The 20477-nt window shown below is 41.8% G+C and overlaps 1 protein-coding gene across 2 annotated transcripts in view; it reads right to left on the reverse strand.

Annotated features, from left to right (window-relative positions):
* Positions 1 to 12624, reverse strand: part of RPS6KA2 (ribosomal protein S6 kinase A2) — a 316652-nt gene extending 304028 nt beyond the window's left edge. For both annotated transcript variants that reach the window (XM_086626947.1, XM_086626941.1), the window contains exons 1-2: positions 12562 to 12624; positions 9105 to 9149 (exon numbers count right to left, since the gene is read on the reverse strand). In XM_086626947.1, coding sequence (XP_086483073.1) covers positions 9105 to 9149; positions 12562 to 12624 — 108 coding nt within the window. The remainder of the gene's footprint in view (positions 1 to 9104; positions 9150 to 12561) is intronic.
* Positions 12625 to 20477: the final 7853 nt, after the last annotated feature.

Below are 20477 nucleotides of genomic sequence, written 5' to 3' on the forward strand. Positions count from 1 at the left end.
CTCTGGATAGACTCCATCATCCCATCTCTGCAACTGGTTCCTCTGCAGTGCTGCTGCAGGACAGGCTTTAGACAGACCTCACCTCAGAGGCCCCTTGTGTCAGGCACAGTCAGGAGGCTGGGGAGTGCTATGGACCACCTTGCTCTGGCTTTGATTTTAGGAATGGAAGTTAGCCCTCCTTCTCCTGTTTTTCTCCCCCTTCTAAGGGGGGAAATTCCTCCTGAAATTACTTGAAAGGAGATGAAGAGACCAAGCATCTCAAAGACATCATTTTTAGCTAAAAGCATAAATAAATGTGTGCATGTATATATACGTGTGTGTATATTACAAGATCACCATCACACCCACTCCCTTACCACTCCCTCCCTATTCAGCTGGGCAGAGCACTCAGAGTAGCTTTCGAGACCACAGCTGCAGCATTTCAAGAAGGGTCTTCTGCACCTTTAGCTACCAGTGCTATAGTCTGTAAACACAGCCTTCAGGCACACCGTGGGCAGGGAATTTCACAGGTACACTTCTCCTGTGTAAGCCAGAAAGTTTTCAGAAGGCTCACTGACATAACCAAGATGCCACTTTTGCCATTTAATTCCTTTGTATCAGCTTGCTTCATAGGAAGAGTGACTCACCCCATTTACTCTCCTAAAAAAATAATAAAGCAGATTGTGTTAAAAGCTGGTGTAATATATACTATTACAAGAAGTCTCTCTCAAGACTGTTTATTATAATACAAGACTTTTTAAAGGAGCATACAGGCGATTTCAGTTAAATATGCATTTTTAGTAGCACATACCAGGAACCAATCCACTCAATTAAAGAACAGTCATGTACAAGAGTTATCACCTTTTATAGCAGTAGTGTATTGCTCATTGTTCTGTTTGGAATATTTTCTTCCATAAGAGGTATTACTAAGTATACTAGGATTACCTTCTCACCACTGTTGAAGATTGAGAATTGAACTAAACAGGTAAAAAGTTTGATTAGTAAATGTTGAGAATCCTCCAGTTTTTGATCACTGAAGGTTAGAACTGTGGTTGCTACAGTGTATAAAAAGATCAGGCTATTTATTCAAGTGCCTAAATATGAATACACACACTTAAACACCACACTTAAAACTCAGGGCACCACAAATAACACAGGACATCAATGAAAGGGATAGACTGTACTTCAATCATTTGTCATACACTATTGCTAATTAGTACACAATATGTTTCCTCCTCTCCCTTTTCTTTTTGAAGTTTGGTAACAGAAAGAAGAATCCTAGACCAGAATAAAAGAACCTAGTAATCACTAATTACTGACTTCACACGAACATAACAATTAAAAAGGAAAGAAAACAGCTACAAAGTAAAGCAAAAAATAGTAAACAGGAAATCCAAGCCCATTTTTGACAAGCCAGGTCTAAGCAGGGTCAGAATTTGTCATTTATTAAGCTCCTTACTCCCATTAAGGATAAAACTGTTTAGAAGACTTAAGGTTTCAGCTTCACATAATTACAAAAAGGTCATGTGATCATGATACCTACACTTCAAGAAACTTAGATATGCAAGAAACCATATAGATGCTGGATCAAAGTTTTGAAGAGCTAGGAACTTGCAGCTAGCTTCACATAGGCAATACCATACAAATATCCACTTGTAACACTGGACATCAAATATTTCTATGCAGCCCCACACTCTTCTGGTGTTGATGCAACCCTGTCTTACATAAAGGTGTTCATACAATATCAGTTTCCTGGCCACCTGTCAGAAGTAACTGGCCAAATGAGACAAAACATCTGCTATTTTTAAACATCCAGGTGCTTAAGAAGAGGTAATTGAGCTGCCTCCTTAACTACCAAAACATCTTTAGAGCAGCAACAAAAAAAACCCACCAAACACACTACATATTTCACACACCATTGTAAAAATCAACACAATTTTTGGGAACCCCAAGTGTAATAAAACATTCACACATACTGATCAGACATCCTATAAGCTTGCAGAAGTTCTGAGTTTCACTCATTTGTTCAGATGCAGCCAGATTAACTTATTATCCAAAGCTCCCTCTCTAGTCAATAGGGAAAAATAGTCAGGTCTTGGATAAAATAAATTGTACCCTGAATCGTGTAACTACTTAGTAACAGAAGCTTACTTCTTGGCATCTGCAATAACAGCATGATAATTCTTTTGTGTCTAACCAGGTCCATTTGGGATTTTTTTTTTTTTAAGTCACAGATGGTAGAGCCACTTTCTGATTTTTCCCCATCAAATCTTTGGAATAAAGCAGTCAGAGGAAGGCTTTTTCTTCCAGAAGAGCAGCAGTGCTCATCTTGCTTCTTTGCCACATCACTTTTTCTTTGGGAAAAGTTACCTATAAGCCTTGGAAGTAGTGGGAAAAGAAAGGAGAACATTCAAAGGAAGAATTCATATTTCAACACAAAACACTATGTTCTTAGGAGAGGATAAACCATAGAGCGAGTAAGAAAACTACAGTAAGCTAGGGGGAAAAAAGGGGAAAAAAAATGACTTTTAGCTCATTCTAATGATGAAAAATTGATTTCTCAGCCTAGAGCTGTAACCATCTATGTGTAAATCGTGGTTTGTTCTCACTTAAAAAAAATATACAGCTCTAGGAGGCACCATACTCATCACGGAAACAATTTATCCTTAACTCTAGGGTCTGCCAAGTGACTCATCTCTCCTGACGACACAATTAGCTCTTAGCCAACACAGTCTCTTGGGCACCAACTGCCATTACGGAACAAGCTCATCTTCATGAGGGAACAGTTTTCCACAGATGAACTTGCATTTGTCTTAAGTAATAACCATTGTTCAAAAATCAAGCAGCCTAATTCTGTGGAGTGTTTCACATTTTGCATATACTTTGTCAGAACTTCTTTTCCCCATTCAGCATGACGTTTGCTCAGTAGTGACTGCTACAGTCCAGCCTGCAAAGTTTATTTTAAGAGCTTCTGAACATATATATTGCTACACATCCAAGTGCCTGCCTGACTGAGTAAATCAGAGTTGGCCATTTTGCTGCCCACTTAGAAAAAAAAAAAATCTGGTTTGTTAGCTGTTTGTTCAATAGTTAAACACTGCAAACTCAAAATCCAACACAACCAAACTACACACCAACACCACACACACACGCTCCCCTCCCATGCGTTGTCCCTGAACTCTGCAGGTTGCACCATCCTACTGTGTCAGTGCCTCGGAGTCAGGAACAGAGATGAGATCACTGCCACTGCTAAGTCCTGATTCACTAAAGGCTCAAGTTGATCACAGCCAACACATGTAAGAGTCACACTTCAGTGGGAGTGAGCATCAGCTGTTATCTCAGGTAAGGAAAGCTCTGACACCAATTATCAGCTACCTTCCCTACCAGCTAAAAACCCATCACCCTCTCATCTAGGGTTCTCAATAAATACTGAACCCGAGTTCATTTTTGGTTCTTATAGACCAAAGTTTGAGAAACAGGATCCGTCACTCTTCAGCCATGAAAAGAATAGTTTTGATGCAGGTCACCACTCACTGCAGATCACCACCATCTTAGCAATGGCTGCAGAAAGCCAGAGGGACTGAGAAACCCTGAACAAGGTTCAGAGACATTTTTCAGACTTTTTAAAACGCTATTATCCTGTCTCTGATGCATCTGAGCCACAACGACACACTGTCTAAAAGCAGTAAGGGTAATTCAAAAAAAGTAGCAGAAACTGTGCAATAAAACTTTGGTTTGAAGCTATTTTAACATTAACTTCAACATTTTAAGTTTAATGATACCTCATTCAAATGCCACAATTCTTTCAGTTTGGGTAAAAACTTTTTCTACACACTATTTTGCCCAAAACATTTAAACTTTTGTAAGTCTCTCTATTTGCTGTATGAATTATACAAGGAGAGGAGAAGGAAAAAGATCAAAGGGAAAATCAGATTTCTTCTTTCAACACTGATATCTCCCCTATGTCAGTGCTGATTCAGTTGGTGAGGACACAACAAATCGTCAATTTATAATGAATCAGAAGTAACAAAAAATTCTCTTTCAAATTGGGCAGCACAGCAGTTGTCCCATTAGCTTTCCCTCCAGCTCTGGGATTCTGAACACGGGCTCTGGGGTGCAATAGGAGAAGGAGACACTACAATCATTCCATAACCCCAGTTATGGAATTACATTTTATCCACAAAAAGTCAATGGTGGAATAACCCTTCACCCCCCATGAAAGACACACTTTTATATGCTCTATTTTGCATTAAGTTAAACAGAAACCAGTATTCTTTTGGCTGCCTGATCAATTTAATTCCAAACCAAACAGCAGTTATTTACTTACATAAAATTAAAAAAAGTTAGAAAATAGACACTGGATTAATTCCCCAAAGAAAAAATCCATTTCTAAAAATCAATTTACAAAGTTATTATGTACCAAATCTTTCATAAAAGACAAGTACTTGATTTTTTTTTAAATTATTTAAGGAAAAACAGCTTACACTACCTACATAACATTCTCAAAGAACTGTGGGAAGGAGAAAAAAAACAGTAATTTCGTTCTTTAATACATCACCACTGTAACCTTTAAGGATCTATGCAAGGTCATCATTTTCTAGTAATCAGAGAAGGGCTTACATTTGACCTCATTCAGTATCTACTTTTATAGAAAGAAAAAAGTCATCCAAGAGAGACTTGCATGCATCTCAGAGGTCTGTAGAACATAATTTTTTCATTACTTCTTTTTTTTCCAAGTTCACCACAGTTCCTTAGTTGTGAGGATTTGGGTTTTTTTTTTTTACAGAGCAAGAAAAGAGCAGCATATTAAATAAATATAGTGTTGTCTCCTAGCAGCTTCAAGTAGGCTTCCCTCCTGAAGAGTTTTTGCATCATATTATATAATTATAACTCTCTACACTGCACCATACCACTCATTTGATGATCAGCCTCCTATTTGTTTTTCCCTGAAAGAACAGGCTGCTCCTATGACCCAGGTTTTTTAGCAAGGTACAGACTTTTTTGTGTGTATATGTATGAAAACACATACACTGATACAACCAACCAAGAAACTTCAATCATTCTCTTTAATAACTTCCTGCTCCAGAATGAGCTTGTGTTCTGTAATCATTCCTGACAAGCAAAACACACATCTCAAAGCAGCAGAAAAATTTACAGTTATTCTGTTTTGTAGATCCTCAATATGCATATTAACCTGTGGCCTTCAAGCTTTACCATCTGGCTATGTGGGGTGGGTTTTTTTTTGCCTTGCTATGCAGTCATTATGATCACTGTAAAAAACATCCACAACCTTCATTAGTTTTCATAACTGATGAAATGTGGGAAACTTTGGGTGTTCTTTTCCTCTGAGATAGCTAAAGCATATTAGAGGTAAAGAAACTATGAGCCTCCAACATTGCCAGTGTTCGTCTGGACTAGAGCAAGCCACAGTGAAATAGCCATAGAGTCCATACTAGGCATATTGGGACCTTCGATTAATTGAAATAGGAGACATAAGGGAAAGTTCACCAGATACAACTGAAAACAAACAACTACCTCTCCAGTTTTGCAACAAAAGCACCTTTTGAATGGCAAACCAGAGTGTTCTGACCTGCCTTAAGTTAGTTGCTTTTTTGTCAGAGAAACGAAGTGATAATCCAGCAATTCTAGTGCTTGTGTGCACAGGTTAAACTGTTTTGAGATAATTCTAATGACCATCACAACAAACAGCCTGGAAACGTTCTCCATTGTCTCTGTAGTTGAATACTACTCTAGTACCTTTGAAAGAGAGGCTGTTACCAGCAGTTCAGCATTACTAGCACAGATGTGCCTCCGTGCTGTGGCAGGTACCTACTACAGACAACCCAACCAGGAAGAAGTAGAGGCCTTCTTCAGACAACTGGAAGAAGCCTTATGTGTGCAAGCCCTGATCCTCAAAGGATCTATGGTATCTCCTGAAAGCATACAAGCAATCCATCAGACTTCTGCGTTGATGAACGCACTTCCTGACAGGTGATCAAGGAGCTGATGAGGGACATTGTTCTGCTAGACCTGATCCTTACAAACAAAGAACTGGCTGGGAATGTGAAATTCAAGGACAGTCTTGGTTGCAGTTACCCTGAGGAGGAGGAGGCTCAAGATCCTGAGAAGAAAGAATAAAGCAAAAAGCAGGATCACAAACCTGGACTTCAGTAGCGCAGACTTTGTCCTCTTCAGGCTGCCTCCAATTTTATTATTCACATTTACACAAGATCATGTCTTTGGTAACTTTGTACAGGAGTTAAAAGCAAACCTAGATCTGGCCATTTTCAATTTTGCCATGCAATTTTCATAGTGCAAAACTTAACGAGGATTTAGCCAGTTCTGCTTCTTGTTGGATATCAGCACTTCCACTGCATCTCTCCTCTACTTTCTTTGAGACTCCTGTGCAAGCTTTCCGTTAAAGCACACAAACTCCCTTGAAAAGGTAAAATAGCTCAAAGTAAAGTAATGTTGCAACCTGGCTTCTGAATGCTGTCATTTCAAAGTGCTGTGAGTTGTATTTTACATATACTATTCTATAAAGATATGACAAAGAATTTTGCTTCCAAACTGCACCTTCAAGGAAGATTTTGATAGAATATCAATGTTTAAGTTGGACCTAGACCAGATCACAAGGCACATCACCCTTGTTTAAGTATGTTTGGGCCTCTAATGATCATGTGGTCAAACTTACTCCCTATTAAAACAGGCCAGTTTGCCAAAAAGAATTACTTTACAGAAAAACTGCATCCCACAAGTCTAAGCAAGGACTGCTGCAGGAGTCTGAAGTTCTCTCTTAAGGTAATTCCCCATCAGCTAGCCTGCTTGACTTTTCGGCAAGACAAACAGGGTCGATGGCTTTGGGAGGACCCCTAGGGGAACACCCTGATGATAGCAACCCTGAGTAATCTAGGTGACACAATTCTAGAGCAGAGCTGACACACACCGCCCTATGACCAAGATGTGCCTCAAATGCTTTCTGTATCCAACAATCCCATTAATTTCTGCCCTCCACGACATCTAAAGTACTTTCCCCTCAATAGCAAGATCAGACCTGAGAAAAACAGGAAGTGCTGTTTTTATAATTCATTTTACCACCATCTCATTTGTCCATACTTACACATAGGATAAGAGAGACAGCAGGAGGCCAACATAGCCTAAAGCAGGTTATTTACAAGAACATCCTTTGAGTAACTGTGATCCATTACATTACATAATTTCCATTACATTACATAATTTAAATTCACCCCTTAAGTCACACTTCAATGTTTCCTGGAAAAAAATGGGTTTGGGCTTGGGCATAGTACAGCTACCAGTAAGAAAGTCATCAGAACAGTAGACTGTTCTTTCCTACGATACCCCTACAGTAAGATGCACGCTTTGTAGAACAGGCTTATAGACTGAGTCAGTAAAGGGCTGAAATAACATGACAGCAGCAGAGTAGGGCTGAAAACCAGTCAGTTTTTCTCATTGTATTTTTCTGTAGCACTTGCATAATGAAGGCACATGGAAGAAAGTTAAGTAAAGGGTGAGGGTACTTCTGCATTGGACAGTGATATTTCACTGTCCATTATTTGTTAGTGGTCACTGTCTACGTGTTTTAATGTCTAAGTGCAGCAGATTTTTTAATCAGACATAAGTACATCCTCCCACTTGGCATATAGACACTGCAATTGCCTTGCTGAGGCAGGACTAGACTTACAGAAAGCTAAACAATTACAAATATCAAATTGCAAGTTTAATACTTGCAGCAGTAAACATATCAGAAAAATAAGAGAACAAATGATTGAGGTTTCTACATAAGTAGTCATTATATGTGGGTTTTTTTCTGCCCAACGTAAAACTTAAGAATTATAAGATGCATCCCTAATGAAAATTATCTAGGTTTAAATTCATTTAGGAAATAAAGGCTATCTTCACAAAAAAAAAATCATCCTAAAACCCAAACTCACAAACAAAAAATTTCATCTTTGTCAATATCCACAAAGATAATGTGATGAGCCAAATTACCTGCACGTAATTTCAGCCTCAAGCTTTTGAAGAGCAATTTAGTGCTGTCTTTTCAAGAAAAAGAAAATGAAGGGGAGAAACTGCATTTGGAAGTTGTATCCATTTCACAGAGCTCAAAACTAAGACTTCTTCCTTTTTATCTTTAGGTGGATTAAAACTATTCCTTTAATATAGCAGAAAGTAGCAAAAAAACCCACATCCTCACACTGAAAAGTAAACCTCACAAAGGTAAGTTTGGAATTTCGAAGAGTAAGAGATAACCAGGAAGCTTACCATCTTCAAATGTGACTAGACAAGTGTCTTTGCAGCCTCCCTTCAATACTGTAGAGTTTCTATCTCCTTCACTTTTTGAAATCAGGAGATACCTAACCATCTTTCAAGCACATCTTGGTCTGCTCTACACAAACCAGCAGCACCTAGTACTGACATCTGGGACCAGCAACAGCCAGTTTTACAGCCAAGCTCTGCCCTCAGCTCATCATAATAATGAACATTGGTTTGGTCTCACCTGCTTTGTATCTTCTATCACCTTTAACTCTTCTATTTAGCATTTAAATACTTTGAAGCAAGACTTGTGTTTTACTGCAGGTTTGAGGTTTTTTGGGGGGTTATTTTTTTTTTTAATTAGCACAATAGTGCAATGCTACAATAACACAAACAATTCATTAACATGAAAGTCAGCTCAGTCTTGCCTTGGATGGAGAGCCAGCCTAGTGGACAAAGAGGAAAGAATTCAAAATGTAATAGTATTTTGAGCTAATGCATCAGGTGCAATTCACAAGCATTGTTATTATGACAGATAATCTTTTTGAGATGATTGCAAAATCTCCTCTGTCCGAAATCCATATGCCTCAAGAAGTTGTGTTCTTCCTGAGAAAGCCAGCACAAGGATAACATCTGTAAAATAAAACGCCCTAACCTCTAGTTGAACAAGTCTACTCTCCTTTTTTCACTTGACCTTGTAATGAGAAACCAAAAAATGGATTGATTTAGCATCTTCAGGGCTAGAAGCATGCGGAGAAGAAGTACCAGAGACATTGTTTCCATTGAAGGCAGAAGATTATATTTATTATAACTTCCTAACATTTGCATGATCCAGGAATAAACAGATTTACCTCTTTTACAGGTTCTTCATCCAGAGCAGCATCCTCCACTACAGGCTAGTGAACAGAGAGAAGAAAAGAGAAGAAAAAGTCTTGTAAATATATGTTACTGAGAAAGACAATTCTAAGCCAAGTTGTAGCACAAAATACAGTCAGTTAAGCTACTCTAAATTTATACTACTGTAGCAGGCACGTTCAATTCACACTTAGCACAGATAGAGTAACCTTTGAATCCATGAGGACCTGCTTTCTCCAAGATATATAAAATGCTAAGAGACACAAGAGAAAACAAGAGCACACTAGCACTATTAAAATTGCTGATAAATAGTCAAAATTGAGTTTGTCAAAGAAATTGCACAAGAATGAATGAAGACTTAAAATTATTTATGAATAAACTAGAGAACTGGAACAGTATTTCTTGCTTAGAGAAATATAGTGTTCTGAACATTCAACTTCTATTTAAAAAGTCATTTAGTGGGCGCTCAGCTGAAATCTATTAAGTGATGAACACTTTGGAAAACAGGTAGAAAGACTGAGCTTGATCACATAGTCTCGCCTTGGGAAAACATTCCCAAGGTTGTAATTCACTACCAAATCCATCCAGCTTAAGAGGGATCAATAAATTTGCCTACCCACAAAAAAATTCTAGACCCAGTAAACATCGTAGTTTTCCTGTTTACTTGTCAGACACAATTAATAACCTCCTGAGTTAACAGGTGAAAGAAGCAGGATTTTGCTCCAATTTTCCTTTATATGAACATAATGTAGAACATGCCCTCAATGCACTCTTCCTTATCAAGCAATTGATTTACTATCAATACTGTCTTTAATATCTGCAAGTCACTCACCCAAGTCATGCGCAGGCACTCTTAAATGCCTCTATTTTAAAAGGGGTTTTTGGCATTAAGGAAGGGAAGGAGAAAGAGGTCCATAAGCACAGGAGAATTAAACTGTCTCCCTCCTTGTCTACTAACTGTGAAAAGCTTCCATGAAAAAGAACAACTTGCAGACAACCAAGAAAAACATTTTATCCCACACAGATTCAGAAGCAGCCCAATCACTAGCGTTTAAGCTGCATTCATCCCATTAAAAACCAAATGTCATCACTGTTTGAAAACACAACTGGCCTTCACGGATAATAGCCAACCAGAGAAGAAATTAATTTCTGTGTACATAAACTAGATAGAATTCCTAAAATACTGCTTGCTCAATCTACAGCATGATTTTAAAGGGTTATAAGCTTTAGTATATCTTTAATGTACTTAGAAAGAGCAATAAGACAATAAATGGTGCTTTATCTGTTGTTCCCATCTAAACTGCTAAAGTTTATGCCTGTTATTCCTGAACCCTCTGTAAGCTTTTTCTAAGCGACATTTTAGCAAGAGTGATAGAATAGTATAGCTCGCAGTTATAGTATTCCCAGAATGAACCATAGAATGGTTTAGGTTGGAAGGGACCTTAAAGGTCATCTAGTTCCAAGCCCTCTGCCATGATACTGACACCTTTCACTAGACGAAGTTGCTCAAAGCCTCATCCAACCAGGCCTTGAATGCTGCCAGGGATGGGGCTGCCACAACTTCTCTGGGCACCCTGTTCCAGTGCCTCACCACCCTCAGAGGGAAAAATTTCGTCCTTAGATCTAAGCAAAATCTACCCTTTTTCAGTTTAAAGCCATTGGCCCTTGTCCTATCACCGTACACCCTTGGAAAAAGTCCCTCTCCAGCTTTCTTGTAGGCCCTCTTTAGGTACTGGAAGGCTGCTAGAAGGTCTCTTGGGAGCCTTCTCTTCTCCAGGCTAAACAAGCCCAACTTTCTCAGCCTGTCTTCACAGGAGAGGTGTTCCAGCCCTCTGATCATCACCCTCCTCTGGATCTGCTCTAACAGGTCCCTGTCCTCCTGTTGAGACCCTCCAGCTGAATGCACTACTCAGAAGAGCAGAGGGGCAGAATCCTCTCCCTTGACCTGCTAGCCATGCTTCTTTGGATGTAGCCCAGAATATGGTTGGCTTTCTGGGCTACAAGTGCACATTGCCAGCTCACGTTGAGCCTCTCATCAACCAGCACTCCCAAGCAAGTCCTCCTCCTCATGGCTGCTCTCAGTCCATTCTCCATCCAGCCTGTACTTGGGATTGCCCCAACTCATGTACAGGACCTTGTACTTGGCCTTGTTGAACAGGTGCAGACAGACCCACCTCTCCAGCCTGTCAAGGTCCCTCTGGATAGCATCCCTTCCCTCTAGTATGTCAACCACACCACACAGCTTGGTGTCCTCAGCCAATTTACTGAGGGTGCACTCAATCCCACTGTGTGTTGCTGACAAATATGTTAAACACAACCAGTCTGAATCCCAACCCCTGAGGAACCCATGCTGCGATAACAAATTGTAGTATCACTTGCAAAAATTATAGTATCACACTACATTGCGTGATACTGGTGTATTGTTTAAATATATAAACTAACACTCTGTATGAAACCTTTTCCACAGTTCAGTAACTCCTCTTTTAAGACAAATGTTTTATGTTCCCTGTAACCTGGCTGGTTAAGTTACACTCTCCTGTGTCCCTCTCCCTAAAACCTTGCTACAGTACTCTAATGAAAGAATAGGGGTGGGAGTGTGTACGTGTGTTACAAAATAAACACAACCCCCCCACACACACCTTACAAGTTTCACTTATCTATTTCTAACATTTGTAACAGGTGAATCCTGTGCTGGAAACAGTTGACCAGAAATACTGTGGGTTTTTTATTGTCCTATGCGAGACCTCCAGAAATACTCAAGAATCCTCTATGCCCATTACTGCACCAAAAGATGATACCTTCCTTAATACAAGACAATCTTAAATTTCAGGTAATGAAAAGTCTACAAGGCAAATTGTGAACGTATATAACGCAGCAATCAGCTAGTTATCACACAGCACTGTGTTTCCAGCAGGATCCTGAAAGCACAGCCTTGTGCTCAGAGGTAACAGACAAGGGTCTGACTTCAATTTTGTGCTGATGCTGAAACAGACACAAGGAAGCTCAGAAATCAAAACAGAAGTGAGGACCACAAACCTATCCCAGCCTCAAATTAGAGCTCACATACTTCGTGTTTACATGTCAGCTTAAGTCCTACTCAGTCTGCTTTGCAGGTTTCCATCTGTTTTACATGCTCCATCCTCTACAGCCCCAACTCCCCGGAGTACGGTTCCGACCCAGACTCGGTGCAGGAGCGGGCGGGAGGGGCTGCCCGCCCCACCGCCCCGGCTCCACGGCCACCCCCGCTCCCCTCCAAGCCGCGCCGGGTACGGGGCAACAGGTTTCCCAGGCTCGCCTCTCTCCCCGGCTCCTAGCAGCGAGCGGAGGGGACGAGGGATCCTCATCACGCCCCATTTCGCGAGGTTTGGGGCAGCACCGAGGTGGTTCCCCCGGCGGCAAAGGGGGGGGTTGGCAGCACCGCTGCGGCCCCCCGCAGCCCCTGCGGCCGCTCACCTCCGTCTCCATGGGCTCCACCTCTATCCCTTTCCATAGCTCCAGCAAGTGGGCGATCGGCATTGCTGGGCGACGCTTGCCAGAAGCCGGGATCAAGCAGAAAAAGGAAAGCGCGGCGACCGCCGAGGAAAGCGGGAAGGGAAGGCGAAGGTGTCAGTTGGCGCCGGGACACCGAGCAGAGCCCAGCCCGGGACCCTTCTCCGTTCGCTCGGCAATATGGCTCCCCTCCCGCCCGCCGCCGCGCCCCGGGGGAGCCCGCAGGCTGGGCGCGGCCGCTCGGCTGGCGCGGAGGCAGCGCAAGGCGACGGCGGCCGCTCGGCAGTCCGCGACGGAGCCCCGCCGCCCCGTCCCGTCCCTCTCGGCAGCCGCCGCCTGGGCTCGCTTTTAAGCGAGGGGGGAAGTTGATCCCGAGGATGCTGCGGCGGGCATTGCTATGGCAACGGCAGCCCCCCCCGCCTCGGGCACCGGCTCCGCCCGGTACCGGTGCGGATGGGGCAGCTGTGCCGCGCCCGGCCGGCCCGCAGTGCCCCGAGTAAGCCCGGTGTGTGCCTGGGAGGGGAGATAGGGCACGGCGGGGGCTGGAAGAGGGAATAAAAAAATTAACCTGCTATTTTTTTTCCTTAATTTGAAACATTGGTATCGTGACAGGGAGTGTAACTAACGGAAGGATATCTGAAGTTCACTAAGCCACATATTATTCCAGACTTGCAAAGAATTATCTTACTTCTCACTTATTATTTCATTCTATTTCTTTACTATGAAGCTTGTAGTAAAGCCTATCTATTGAGATGCCACTTCCCTCTCCTTCAGCTCTCATAGCCTACTACAACCCTACTACCTTACAGGCACAACACATTGTACCAGACAGCCAGCTGCAGAGCCCATGACTTATGCAGATGTTAGTTTGTATTCTCCCCAAACTGAGAGTAAAACACATGTTACCTTGTTTGGGCAACTTTAACATCATGTGCTGAAAGGTGTTACTGCTAAATAAGCCCCTGCTCTTCAAAAAGCCATTTCATAACAAATAGTCAATGTGCAAAGTGCATTTTTCTTCTGTTCCGTGCTTAAAAAGTCACTGTTTATTTCCATAACAGCAGCACTGTATAAATTCAGAGAAAGTTTTAGTGAACAAAAAACCCTCTTCTGCCAGTCTATAAAGGAACATTCAAGCAGTGTTCCTCCTTTGGCCCCATCTCACCTCCCTCAAACTGTATTTAACACAGATAAGCTGTCCTCTAAGTCTAAACGCCAGGCAGGGTTAGAGAGTCAAATTCACTGACCATAATAAAAGAAAGGGGAAAAAAAAAACAAACAACAAACCACAAAAAAAAACAAACAGACCTCAGCCAGAGCTGTGCATTCAGATACTGCTGCAAGAACTGTATTTTACTTCTGTGGTAGAATATAAATGCTTTTCTTGACATCTGTGCCAACACTGAACTAGTAACTTGTAACACCAATTACGCATCTTCATCTGCTTTAGAAATTGAGTAGTTAAATATTCAGATTACTGGCTTTACTCACTGCTCACAAAAAAAATGCAGTGGGAGTGATGTCAATCACTAACAGGCACATACCTGAAAAGAGAATCCACAGCATCTGGCTGCTACACACTCCCTGGCTCTTGTGCTCTGCCCCTGCTTCTCCCCTAGCAACACATGGCAGAAGCAGACATATTTACTACCTTGAACCTGATGTACAGGCTCTCCTAGGCAGCCTTGTAGCACCAACAGCTGCAACATGTTCCCAGAGAAGGTGTGTGAAGGTTGTACATGATTATATCATATGTGCTTTCTTGATTCTTGAAAGCTGTGTTTACATCTGATTCACAGGATTGTATTTTAGCCTTTAGGACACAAAACTCGACTGAAAGCAACCACAAAGTGTCTGTAACAGCAGGAAACGGGGAAAGTGGGACATGTCCAGGTAATGCTAGGGAAGGTAAATCAAGGTAATAAGTTTGGGATCATTTCATCTGCAGGCAAGCTAAAAACACATGATGTAGACCTTCTGTTTTTACATCTTTTCAAGCAACTTCACATAACTCAAGACATGCATGTACATCCTTCCTCAAGTATTTAACCAATTACCAAACTAAGACATCAAAAACCCCAATGTATTTCCAAATCTGTTTTGTCAGTCTGAACACTCATAATGTAAAAACAGAAAACCTAATATGAGATCTTGTTATTGCTTTAGCATGTATACTTTTGTTATAAGCATGTGTCCTAGAGCAGTCTCACTGCACTTTCATCACTGGGAGATGAATTGGACCTGGGAGAATGAAAATCCACCCACTGTAGGGGAAGATCAGGTTCAAGACCATCTAAGAAACCTGAAGGTGCACAAGTCTATGGGACCTGACGAGATGCATCCACAGATCCTGAGGAAACTAGTGGATGAAGTTGCTAAGCCGTCATAACTGAGAAGTCATGACAGTCTGGTGAAGTTGTCACCAACTGAAGAAGGGGACACATAGCCCCCATTTTTAAAAAGGGAAAACAGGAAGACTCAGGGAACAACAGGTCAGTCAGTCTCACCTCTGTGCCCAGGAAGATCATGAAGCAGATGCTTCTGGAAAGCTATGGCATATGGAAAAAAAAAAAGAAGGTGATTGATGACAGCCAACATGGCTTCACTAAGGGCAAATAGTGCCTGACAAATTTGGTGGCCTTCTACAATGGGGTTGCAGCATTGGTGGATAAGGGAAGAGAAAATGACAACATCTACCTGGACTTGTCCAAAGCATTTGACACCGTCCTACACAACATTCTTGTCTCTCAATAGGAGACACATGGATTTGGCAGATGAACCACTCAGTGGATAAGAAATTGGCTGGATGGTCACACTCCAAGTGTTGAGGTCAACAGATCAATGTCTAAGTGGAGGCCAGTGACAAGGGATATTCCTCAGAGGTCAGTACTGGGTCTGGCACTCTTTAATACATTTGTCAGCAACACAGAAGAATGAGTGCACCCTCAGTGAGTTTGCTGACAACACCAAGCTGTGTGGTGTTGTGGACACGCTGGAGGGAAGGGATGCCATCCAGAGGGACCTTGACAGGCTGGAGGGCTATGGGCCAGATAAGGTCCTGCACATGGGTCAGGGCAATTTCAAGCACAAGTACAGGCCGGATGGAGAATGGATTGAGAGCAGCCCTGAGGAGGACTTGGGGGTGCTGACTGATGAGAAGCTCGACATGAGCCAGCAACATGCACTTGCAGCCCAGAAAGCCAACCATATCCTGGGCTGCATCCAAAGTAGCACAACCAGCAGGTTAAGGAAGGTGCATCTGTCCCCTTACTCTGCTCTTGTGGGACTCCACCTGGAGTGCTGTATTCAACCCTGGGATACTCAACATAAGGAGGACATAGAGCTGTTAGAGCAAGTCCAGAGGATGAGGAGGGTCATGAAGATGATCCAAGGGCTGGAGCACCTCTCTCCTATGAAGATAGGCTGAGGGAGTTGGAGCTGTTCAGCCTAGAGAGGAGAAGGCTCCGAGGAGACTTTCTAGCAGCCTTCCAGTACCTAAAGGGGGCCTACGAGAAAGTTGGAGAGGGACCTTTTACAAGGGCATGTAGTGATAGGACAAGGGCCAATGGCTTTAAACTGAAAGAGGGGAGATTTTGATTAGATCTAAGGACGAAATTCTTCACTCTGAGGTTGGTGAGGCACTGGAACAGGTTGCCCAGAGAAGTTATGGCTGCCCCATCCCTGTCAGTGTTCAAAGCCAGGTTGGATGAGGCTTTGAGGAACCTGGTCTAGTGGCAGGTATCCCTGCCCACAGCCAGTGGTTTGGAACTAGATGACCTTTAAGGTCCCTTCCAACCCAAACTATTCTATGACTCTAAATTAAGTGTTCAAGTTTATTGGACTATCCAAAGCATGCATTTTATATTCTATCCTTCACTCCATTCAAAGAAAAGCAGAATTTTTTAACATCAGCTAAAAAGAAGTTCAAATCATGTGGTTTTCATTCATTTCTTTCTCTTTATTTTGTTGCATTTACTCAGCGTAATCCTGCTGATCTCTGGAACTATTTTTGACTAGAGATTTTGCAAGAATATTGTCTCCATTAATAAGAATACTTATTATCTTCTTAATGATTTCAATATTCTGATAGAACCTTCATTCATGAGGAAAAGCATCTTTAGATGTCTTCCAACTTCAGATTCCTAAATACTTGGCAAACAAAGTTCTCCCATATGAGAAGTAAGCATATTAGATGTAATTAAGAAAATTTTGAAGCAAAGGATTCATCATGTAGTGCTATAAATCATTGTGATAAAAGCCATCAGTCATTTTCATTACAGTAACATCTAATGGACAACCAGGACTGACATTCTTTTGCGTGACTAGAGTAGCAGAAAAATCCATGCTTCCCTCCCTGAATCTCCCTTTGATCCACTTAAAGGCATTGGGTCAGAAAAGGGACTGAATATCACAAAACTGGGAACAGCTCACCTCCAAAAATATCGCATTAGGAGTGGGATAAAGCAATAAAAGGCAAGAGAGGGATGGCATACGTGGAACATAGCTAAGGCAGAACACACAAGGGAGAAGACAAGTTCAAAGCAATTGGTCTCTGAGGACACACAAGAAATCTGGTCAGAGCAAGTAGTTATGGATTTATTTTTTTTTCCTAAGGAAAGATTAGTTTACTGCACCCACAGTTCAGCAGAAGTAATATTTACAGATACGCTAACTAGGCCAAGAATTACAAGATTAGTCCAATTTGTTTCAAGAGTATAAAAGCATTTTTATCTCCTGTGTAACAAAGCACTGGACTACTTACATGGTGACTTTTAATCTATTTTTACCTGTCTGAGTACTAGCTAATGGCTGCTGCCAGACGCAGAGTGAAGGATTCGACACATCAATATTCTGCTGTGTTATGATAACTCATACACTGGCAGGAGACACTAAGTACAGAAGAAAATTTCTTAAGAGCATTTTCTATAAATTCTATAAAGATACTTTACACTAATAACTTACGCCTCCACCACTTTGTGAAAAAGGAAAGTACTATCTCCCATTTCATGCACAGAAGGGAAGATGCTCAGAGAAGTATTATTTACTGTTAGTAGCTCAACACACTTCTAGGTTCATGACTTCAGTGTTAGGTTTAATGTAATCACCACCTCATACTGAAACTCACACATTCATCTGCACACACAGCTTCACTCAAAGCTTGAGCTAGACAATCTTTTCTGCCAGGCTATCTGAACCTAGAACATGGCTGAAACATGTACTGGTGACATAGTAGAAGCCAGTAAAAATCCTGCTTCCTTTGAGGGCATTCCCAAGGTCCTCCTCTGCATTAAATGCCTCTTTCTGCTTGCCACAGTGTGACTACCACTTATTATTAGGCTGGCCACACTGCCACACCAGCATCATCTGCCCAATCGGGTCTTCACCCAAGTGAAAACTCTGTTGCTGCACATAGCTTTTTAGGTCAAGGCTGAAATCTGTCTGTTTGACTTTTGCACCATGCCAGCAAAACTTAAGCTTCATATTCAGTATCTCTCAGGTACACAGCAGCTACAGGGAACATTTTCTTAAAGGATTGATTACCCCAAGTGCCAGCACTAAGAAAAGATCAGGTCTCTGAAGTTTCGGTACCACTGTAGAAAGGAGGATAAAAAAATTGCTAGGGGCAAAGAAGTAATAGTCCCATGTCCCTTTCAGAAATTGCACTAGAGAACACCCAGCCATTTGAGTGCTTCACCTGTCTGACACCATTCTTGGCTGCCAAGGGGCTCCTGGAAAGCCTTGAATGCCCAATGCAAGAGGCCCAACCACTGATCATCCCTTGATCTCCAAAGCAATTAGAGCGCACAATGAAACGTGTACTGAAGTTTTCCCAAAGGTTGCCTAAGAGAGAAGAACAAAACAGGAGCACAGCATTATCAACATTTCCTACAGATTACTTCAGTTTCTTGAGGCATGAAAGAGTTTCTTTGGTCCTTTCCAATGATTACTGCTACATACTGCAGCCAAGAAGAATGCAGCTCCTGGGACAGAAAGAACTCTGCCCTGCAGCACATATACACGTAGATTTCAAGCAAGAAGCCAACTTTTAACTCCCCTATTCTGAAGAATGTTTGTAGCTATGAAATATGGACATGTATTGTCCCTTCTAACATACAGGCACAGATTTGAGAGGAGCACAGAAAGACTGAGGCACACTTAAAGAACACTTCAAAATACATTGATTGACAGTAAACGGTTGGCATAAACCAGAGGAAAAGAACATAAAAGATCTGCTGATAGAGACCCTTCAAGTAAAAGATTGGTCACCCCCTGTGATGAAGGCAACACTGCTGTCAGTGCATAGCAGCAGAAGGCAATGCATACAACAGACTACGCACAAGCAGAATCTCAACAGCAAGTGGAGATGCCCAAACACATCTCAGTGATCATGATGCAGTCACACAGCCCAGCACGTATCACATACAGATCCATGAATAACCTCTCTAGTTTACCCTAAAATTGCAGCCTTCTGGCAGGGAAGTAGAAAGCAAGACCACAGTCCCATATTAGCCTCAATCTGTCACTACGCCATCTCAAGTACAGAAGAAACATGCTGTGCATGACTAGTTTCCTATTATCTGTGCATATATAATCTATAGTGTATGGGTAAGTGTCAAACGCTAGAAGTAAACTAGTAAAAGTAGGGCAGGTTTTAAACTGCACAGGAACCATACATCATTCCTTGATGAAGGGAAGTCTGTTGCCCATGCTTTTTTGGTTTTATACCAAAATTATCAAAAGCTACTCTTCCTGATTGAAAGCAAGCAAACAAACAAAATCCCCCACGCTACTTTTTCTCCCTGAGAGCAGATGTTGTAATTCTTTAAGCTCATTACTACAACAAGATGACTACACTTTCTTAGCAGAAGCTGTCTTTTAGTGCTTCGGCATTAACCACTTCAAGTTCAACACTTGGATATTCACCATCACTTGTGCAGAACACAGAAGAACAAAACACCACCTACACATTGCTAAGCATGCAAGGCACAGGAGAAGTGTTGCTTACTCCAATGTAAGAGGTGTCCCTAGTGATGCTAAAACATTTTACTATTTAGTCATGAAGCACACGCCTGGTCATCCCCAAAAAACACGAAAAAACCAGCAGCAGATAAAACAAGGCATTCAGTATCAAAGTAGCATACAGCTGTCCCCTGCGAAGCTCATAGCTTAACATTTTCAAATTAAAATCCTACCTTCTGTGTCTCCTAATGTACAAAAAGCCCAACACTAGAGAGGTCAGCTTTAATTCTTAACCTTTGAAACATTCTGACTTCCCTGTCTGTATCTAATGAGAAGGTCTAGACTGAATATTAAAAATCAATGCTTAGAGAGCAACAATAGTAATTGGGCTCCTTCAGTGTAAAGGGTGCAACAGACTGGTATTACCAACCAACCTGGTGCCCCTGTAGATCAGGGATGAAGGCTACTAGAAGCTGTAGAAAAGGGAACACTTTTCACATCAATCCTTGTTAGTTATCTGCATTAAGCCTGCAGGTACTTAACACATCCCATGTTAATCGGTTCTTAATATTACTGAACAGTTAAATACTAAAAGAAATATCTTGGAAAACAAAAAATCTAGGTCAGATATCTGGAGTAGATCAACCTCCTTCAGTACAGACATGGCTTTGCTGACGCACCCAATAGGGCTCAGCGGCTAGCACAGCAGGAGCCTCACTGTGTTGCTCCACTGTGCCATCGGTTTAGCTGAGGTATGGTGTTGGGCCTGCCTTCATAGTCTGTGCACCTTGGGGCTAGTGAGCCAATGCAGAAGACTGAAAGCAGCACCAAGTGGCACCACACAGCATCAACCAAGCCCCATCTCAGCTGTATCCTTCACTTAAGTGCCACCTACGCTAAACCAGGTGGTGACTGGTACC

The sequence above is a fragment of the Tauraco erythrolophus genome, chromosome 2 (assembly GCF_009769465.1).
Source record: "Tauraco erythrolophus isolate bTauEry1 chromosome 2, bTauEry1.pri, whole genome shotgun sequence".
Taxonomy (NCBI): Eukaryota; Metazoa; Chordata; class Aves; order Musophagiformes; family Musophagidae; genus Tauraco; species Tauraco erythrolophus.